At 42.2% G+C, this 8,035-nt stretch overlaps 1 protein-coding gene across 1 annotated transcript; it reads left to right on the top strand.

Annotated features, from left to right (window-relative positions):
- Positions 1 to 5,714: 5,714 nt before the first annotated feature.
- Positions 5,715 to 7,720, top strand: LOC6572467 (probable cytochrome P450 12e1, mitochondrial). The gene is made up of 6 exons (XM_032733642.2): positions 5,715 to 5,800; positions 5,861 to 5,966; positions 6,086 to 6,329; positions 6,390 to 6,506; positions 6,569 to 7,022; positions 7,090 to 7,720. Exons 1-6 carry the CDS (start codon positions 5,723 to 5,725, stop codon positions 7,675 to 7,677), a joined length of 1,587 nt encoding a protein of 528 aa, XP_032589533.1. The 5' UTR covers positions 5,715 to 5,722; the 3' UTR covers positions 7,678 to 7,720.
- Positions 7,721 to 8,035: the final 315 nt, after the last annotated feature.

Here is an 8,035-nt window from a genome sequence, read left to right as displayed (position 1 = left end):
GCCTGATGAGTTGTGGATCAGGGCTGGGCTCTGGGTTCTGGGCTCTGGGTGTCTGGTTTCCGGTTTCGGGTATGTCTGGCTTGCTCTTCAGCTGGGCTATAAAGTGTGCAAAGTCGTTAGACGAACTCTAAGTGGCGAAGAGATGCGTTTTTCATGTTCGCTCTGGCAGTAAATGCTAAGAACGTTGGCGATGCTCCCGATAGCCAATCGTAATGGATTGGCTAATCCAATTGGCCATTTGGCGGGTACAGTTGCCCGAGTGGAACATATGGGCATGTCAGCACGTTTTATTAGGGTAGTTGCTTGGAGTCGACATGGTTTGGCATTTATTGAGCTCTTAAATAATTTAGAAACTATCCTGGGCAGTGCCTTAGGCTGATGTAGTTTGTAATAATATGCAAGCTTCCAATCAGAATAATTGCATTTGCGGCAAAATAATATTTAATCTGCCATAAATAATTTCACTCGGCTAATGAAAGCAGTAATGCATGAATGCTTCCAGGCGATTCACATAACTTAAATAATCATTGATTGGCCGAGGCTGCACTATCTAAATGTAAAATAGAAACAGACAAATTATGAAGCAAAGAATAAACTTTAATTGTAATGAAATATTTTTTGAAGCAATTTCTGAATGATATGAATTGAAGGGATGGAATTTAGTGGAATTATGAAAAATATATCCAGAGCAAAGTACTCATAAATAGTTTTGGTTTAGCTCCCATGGCTTTGTTTATGAATTATTCAGTATATTTGTATTTTATTTATTTAATGAGATGTGGTTTTAATAGGCAGAGCTTAAAGTTTTTTTTCGCGATTTACGTTGGGCTCTTAGAAATAAAAAACTGAGACTTGACAAATTATGTATATTAAAGTTTAGGCTTCATTATATGAGTTACAATTATAAATTCTATCCATAAAAGTATTTAAGTATAGAATCTCTTCATTTTGTAAAGATATTTTGTACAATTTTGAAGCATGCTTTAGATGTTTTAATATCTAACATACAAAAATATATTGAAGTGTAAGGCATAGGAATTTATGTGAAAAGTATAGAATATGTATGTAATGTATTTATTAAACAAGTATGAAAGCTCTAGCCGAGACTGCCAGACTACGAGAGGTCCTGAACCCTTTGAGCAACCTATATTTCAATAATTAATCGCACATGCACACACGCACACACACAGGCATACGCACGCACGCATAAACACGTATTGGCGGTAGTGTGGGCTTACTATGAACATTTAATTGTTTCTTGTCGATGGGCTTCATGAAACTTACAGTTTACGATTATAACATAGATATGCATGCATTTGCTAAAGCACAAGTCTCTAGTATTTTAAATAAGCCTTTTACAAACTTAGTGGTAAGGGGGTAAATATAGGGGTGCGGGGTAAATTGTAAATTGACAAAAATCGAAATTCTATAAAATACATATAAATCTACATTTAAAATTTGGCGAGTCTAGCTTTAAAGGTGTAGCAGATATAAATTTTTAAAGGGTTTTCGATATTGTTTTTAATCGATAACAAAATAACGAGGCAAGTTATCGAATTTTAAAGCAAAACTTGATATCCGCGTGGTATACACGGACCTAGGAAAAAAATTCAAGTCAAAAGCTAGAGCTCTTATATCTTCTGAGATCGATGTGTTTAAACATACTGACAGACGGACGGACGGACAGACAGACAGACTGATAGGGCTAAATCAACTCAGCTCGTCGCCCTGATCAAGCATATATATACTTTGTGGGGTCTTCCACGCCTCCTTCTGCCTGTTACATTCTTTTAACAAAACCATTATACCCTAATTTCCCATGGAAAATGGGTTCAGGGTATACAAATAAAAACAACAAAACTATTTATTATGATAATATAACATATATTGTTATAATTTTTTCTAAGTATTTTTATTTTTAGGTAATTATTATATACATATTTTACGTATGTTTTATACTCCGGTATATTTGTATGTTTTTTTGGTAAAATTCTAATTTGTGCTCTGATGATGCTGATGTACTCACGCGCACTTAGCCACATGCACACCCCCATAAAGAGACGATTACTTCCGCCATTTTCTATGATGAATTGCTACTTTTGCTTAACGCACACACACACACACACTTATACAGAGAGAGACACACACACACACATGCACAGAGCCATTAAGCAGCAGAGAGGAGATGCGCAGACATCCATTCAGAGACCGGGGACAAGGCAGTTAGCGACACAGACCCACATATACATACATGCAAGGCCAGCTGAAGCCCTCTATCTGTGTATCCGTGTAACAGTGTATCTGTGTATCTGTGGATACACATTTATCCAGTCGTCGACGGCGTTGACAGCGCCAACGCCAGCGGAAAAAGGTGCAGGACGAGCCAAGAACGCCGCACAGGCAATGTAAAGCAGGTGAACTCGAGGCAGCTTTGTTGTTGCTGTTGTTGCTGCTGTTGCTGCTGCTGCTGTAGCTGGCAGCAATTGGTGGCAAAACACTGAAAGGACACAGGAAGTGCACTTTGCCAGCACACACACACACACACTCGCACACATTCGCACACTTTTATATACAGAAGCAGGACACCCTTGCCGTCATTGGGGTGCTTTTGCCGTTTATTTATGCCTGGCAATCATAAAGCGCGCCCCAAAACTCACACACCCACACACACACATACACACACACACCCTTACACAGAGAGACAGTGTAAGGGAGAGTGCAGGTTATGGCTTTCTATAACTCAGGTTCTGCTGTCGTGCCGCCTCTTTCTGGCCAACGGCCGCGTCGTCTGCTGCTGATGTATTCCATACAAATTGCAAGTTTTAGTGCTTTTATTTTTCGGCACTCTCTGGCAAAAGAATCATCCATCAATGGCATTACGGGCAAGGACGCCAGGACAGTAGCCAGCCAGCCAGCAGACGCGAATGCTTTTTGAGTGCTGCTGACGTTTTTGTGTCGCTGTCGCTGTCGCAACGGCAATGGCAATCGCAGACGCAGACGCACCCATTGCTCAACAGGACACACAAGAGGATAACAACCCTCCTTTTATCCATTTTTTTTCTTGTTTTCTGGTCGAAAGCATGCGGCGAAATTTGTAAATTTTTCGCTGCAAAACAAAAAGAAAGATTCTTTGGCCAACACAAAAGGGGGTAGACTTTAGTGCCTGCTATCTTCCTCTCTCTCCCTCTGTCTTTTGTCTCTGTCTCTCTTGTTTTCGCTATCTACAACAGGCTGATGCTCTCGCTCAGTGCTTGTGGCTGCGTTTGTAGAATAATAGCATAAAATATTGTTGTCCTTGAACAATTTACTTTTATTTTATTTTTATTGCCTACATTGTGGAGCGCTGCCGCTGCCGCTGCCTTTGCCTCTGCCTCTGCCTCTGCTTCTGAGTCCTCCTGCATATGTGTGCCGCATATGTGCGTGTGTCTGTGTGTGTGGGTGTTTGTGTTTGTTATGGTGTCTGCATTGTTGTTGTTGTTGTTGAGCCGCGTTTTTGGCTTCATTAAATTTATGTTGCAACGAACCGTTGCGCACTCTCCCCGTTCGGCCCCCCTCGCCCCTGGCGCACTGCCTGCTTGCCAATGTGCTGAGCCTAGTTGCACGTGCCGCGCTGCCGTAAAACAGATCGTAAAAGTTTATTACTTGCGGCTTTCTGTATGTTTGTATGTGTGTCGCGGATACTGTTGTTATTCTCTTGTTGTTGCTGTTGTTGTTGTTGTTGTCGCTGTAGCTGCTGCCGTCGCCATTGTCGCTGTCAGCTGTCAAATTGAATTTGTTTATATTGCCAACACCAGCTGAAGCGTCGGCAGCAGCAGCAGCAGCAGCAACAGCAATGCCGTCGAGCCGGTCAGAGGCCACAGCCGCCATTCAGCTCCAACAGGTTTCATTTTCACTTGCCGGAAATCATTGCGTCATGCTGATATTTTGTATTTTAACGCCCCGACGACACCACGCCCTCTCCCTCACCCTCACCCTCAGCCGCAGCCGCAGCCTCGCCCGCTCTGGCTGTCATGCTCAGCTTTGTGTTTAGGCTGCAAAGTCGATTTTTGTTGGTTTAGGTCAGTTAGTTTTTGGCTTTGACAGCTCAAAGTCGAGGTCAACTTTTGTATGCCCATCATCAGTTGGCGTGCTGTCTGCCCCCCTCTCTCGCTCTGCTTGTATGTGTGTATGTACATGTGTCTGTCTGCGTGTCTCATATTTATGCGCCCGCCGGTCGAGACGCGTCCCAATGGCCAATGCGACGCGCCCTCGTCACTGGACGCTGATATAAAAATCGATTTTATTATAGCCGTTTGTCTGCCATCCTATATAGATTTCCTGTCAGCTGCAATATTGCCTTTGTCTGACTGGGCGAGCCTCTGCCACTGACAGGCTTAAATTCGGCCCGTGTCTCCTGTTTAGGTAAGCCACTTTAAAGCCCGAAAGTGAAAGCGTTGCGTATACGTAATATGTGGAATACATTGAGAAACTGACAGATTTATTAGAAGTTAAAATTGAGATAACTGCTCAATTTTATAAGAATGAGATTAATTAAAAATATATTAGTGTACGAGTATATCAAAGATATATTTGCAAACCATAAAAACGGAAATTTCAAATCTAGAAATATAGAATTTTTTTTTTTTTAAATTATTTATTGTAAAAATAATTAAATTTCAATACAATTTTATTCAATGTTACAAATAATTGTTGAACAAATTTGTTTACCTATTTCTTTGTGAAATGTAAATAATGAATTATTAAATTAATAAAGTTAAACTAAATTTGTAATATATAAAAATTGTTGAATAAAATTCTAAAAAATAAAAATGTTTGAACTGTCCTTTCTATGTTTTCATTGAGGTGCTCATAGTCAATCGAAAATAGAATTTAATTATGTTTAAATATTTGTATTCAGATAAGAATAAAAGTAAAATATGTTGAGTCAGAATATTCTTGAAAATATTTTCATGCAATTACTGAATAATTATTGTATGTTATAAATTATTATTATTAATTTTAATTGTTTTAGTATTTCGAAGAATAAATAAGAAATAATTATTTCAATGGGAAAACAGTTTATAATTATTAAGAAATTTCAGCAGATGTATAATAATTATTATTATTATTCTCTAAAAATAAAGAAATAATAATTAAAGATATGTTAGATTATTATTATTATATAGGGTTTATAATCAATCGATCCGACGTGATCGATCTTTCATATTAGCATTTTATATACAAAAATTATATATAAAAATATATATTTTTATTTATATACTAAGTTAATTATTTAATACAAAAATATAAATAATTTCTAAATGTATTCGGGTATTAAATAATATAAAATTTTTAACTATATTAAAAAATTCTATTTGATTTTTTACTATTCTATTTCAAAATGTTTTACTAAATAACAATATGCCTTAACCAACAAAAAGAAACCTAAAATTTAGTTTTTTATTGAATCTAAATAAGGCAAATTAAAATTGAAAGCAAATTTATTGCTCAAAGCTTTTAAAGCAAGAGCAGCAAAAGAGACGAGAGAACAGAATGCACTGAAAAAGAAACCAAAACAAAACAAACCCAAAACAAGTAATATATAAAATCTAATCAACTCACGTCACGCTGGGAGAGCGTAAAGCTCGCTCAGCACGCCATCGAAATATGAGAACAAGGGAATTAATTAATAAAACATCTATTCAAATTTTTTGAACAGCGCCCGCTTCATTCAGTACACAAAATGCTGTCGAAGCATTTGGGTGGATGGCGAAAGCTCAGCGCTCGCCTCTTCAAAGTCGAGAGGACGTTTGCCACAAAGGTATAGGTACTCATAGATATATATATAATATAATCAATCTATAATAAAGACCCAATACAGGTCTCTGCTGCAGCTGTAGATGCTACTCCTCTGGAGCAAGCCAAACCCTACTCGGAGCTTCCGGGTCCCAGCAAATTCGAGTTTGTGCGATCTTTTCTGCCAGGCGGTGAGTGAGCGAAAGCTCTTTAAGAGCTCCTCTCTCTAAGTTCCTCTCATCTAGTACGCGCTCTTTCAATATATCTCTCTTCGATTCAACTTTTCTGTCTTATCACCGACCAATCGCAGGTCGCTATAAGAATGTTGCGGTGCACGAAATGTTTCTGGATATGAACAAGCGCTATGGCGACATATTTCGTATGCCTGGCGTGGCGGGCAATGATGTTGTAATTACCTTGAATCCGGTGGACTATGCCACGATCTTTCGCAACGAGGGACAGTATCCGTATAGACGCAGCTTCGAGACCATGGATTATTTCAAAAGAGTTCACAGACGCGATATATTCGAGGGCGCTGACGGTTTGACTTCCGGGTGAGTTGCTAGAGAAGATTAACGACTTCTTGGCTCTAATTGGCATATCTCCCTGCTTAGCAATGGCCCCGCTTGGAGCAAGATGCGAACTGCTGTCAATCCGATTCTGCTGCAGCCGCGGAACGCCAAGCTCTATATACGCAACTTGCAACACGTGAACGATGAGTTCCTGGAACGGTAAGCAGCAAGATCTTGGGTCTAAGTCCTCTCGACTGACAATGGAAGTTTTCCCCTGGTAGCATTCGAGCCATTAGAGATCCGAGCACTCAAGAGATGCCAGCTGATTTTGGCGAAGATATTCGTCGCCTAGTCCTGGAGTCTATTGGATCCGTGGCGCTCAATACGCGCCTCGGCCTGCTCGGCGAGAACCGGGAGAGTGAGGAGGCGAAGCAGTTGATTAGCGCATTGGAGAACATACTTGAGCTGAGCTTCCAATTGGACATAATGCCGCCGATCTGGAAGTATCTGCCAGTGCCCATGTTCAAGAAGCTGATGCGCTCCTTGGACACCATTACAGACATTTGCTACAACCACGTGCAACAGGCGCTCCACCGCATCGAGGAAGACGCGCGGGCGGGGCGCCTCACAACTGAGCCGGGGCAGGAGGCGAGCATATTGGAAAAGCTGGCACACTTTGATCGCAAGGCGGCCGTGATCATTGCCATGGACTTATTCTTTGCCGGCGTGGATCCAGTGAGTGCTTCAAATCCATGTCAAATTCCGAAATTAAAGGTTCCATCTCTTCAATCCCCAATTTCAGACCCTTGTCAGTCTGACTGGCACTCTGCTGAGCCTAGCCAAGAATCCTGAAAAGCAGGCCCGCCTGCTGGAGGAGATCAGAGCTGTGCTGCCCGAGAAGAACTCCGAGCTCACCATGGAGAACATGGCCCATTTGCCCTATCTGCGTGCCTGCATCAAGGAGGGCATTCGCATGTATCCCATCGGCCCTGGAACCCTGCGCCGCCTGCCGTGCGACGTGGTGCTCAGTGGCTATCGGATCGTGGCTGGCAAAGATGTGGGCATGGCTGCCAACTACCAGATGGCCAACATGGAGCAGTTTGTGCCGCGGGTGCGCGAGTTCCTGCCGGAGCGCTGGCTGCGCGACGAGAACAACGCGAGTCTGGTGGGCGACACGGCCACGCCCTTCATGTACCTGCCCTTCGGCTTCGGGCCACGCGCCTGCGCCGGCAAGCGCATCGTGGACATGCTGCTGGAGATAGCCGTGGCCAGGCTGGTGCGCAACTTCCAAGTGGGCTTCAACTATCCCATTGAGAACGCATTCAAGGCCCAGTTCTTTGTGAAGCCCAACATGCCGTTCAAGTTCAAGTTTGTGGAGCGCTCCATGTAATACCTTCACATCTATACATAAATATAAGAGAACCGCTTAGCAATGATAGCTCCAACATATGGCAAGGAAACACCCTCAGCAGCTCCTTCAGAGCCAAGAGTTCCAGCCTCTCAAGAGTTCCAGTTTCAGCCCTCGCCCAAGTGTCCCCTCAGCCCAGCATTGCAGCAGCTACTTGACTCAATTGATTTGCTCGCTGGCCCACTTCCCACTTCCCACATCCCACAGCCACAACACATTGTTGGCTCCTGCGGATCCGTCAAGTGCACTTGTCTGTGCCCGCAAAGGAACAAGCACTTGACTGCCTTTCGAATCTTAACGTGTCCGTGACGTGGCGTATCATGGGCCCTGCCTCCTATGT

The sequence above is a fragment of the Drosophila mojavensis genome, unplaced genomic scaffold (genome assembly GCF_018153725.1).
Source record: "Drosophila mojavensis isolate 15081-1352.22 unplaced genomic scaffold, ASM1815372v1 contig_19, whole genome shotgun sequence".
Taxonomy (NCBI): Eukaryota; Metazoa; Arthropoda; class Insecta; order Diptera; family Drosophilidae; genus Drosophila; species Drosophila mojavensis.
The sequence above is the reverse complement of the archived record's forward strand: the minus strand, read 5'-3'. Positions and strand labels throughout refer to the sequence as shown.

Bases quoted from the DNA above. Each gene is read 5' to 3' on its own strand.
- LOC6572467 (XM_032733642.2), top strand. From the start codon at position 5,723: ATGCTGTCGAAGCATTTGGGTGGATGGCGAAAGCTCAGCGCTCGCCTC. The intron at 5,801-5,860 runs GTATAGGTACTC...GACCCAATACAG, and splicing joins AGAGGACGTTTGCCACAAAG to GTCTCTGCTGCAGCTGTAGA. The intron at 6,507-6,568 runs GTAAGCAGCAAG...TTCCCCTGGTAG, and splicing joins AACGATGAGTTCCTGGAACG to CATTCGAGCCATTAGAGATC.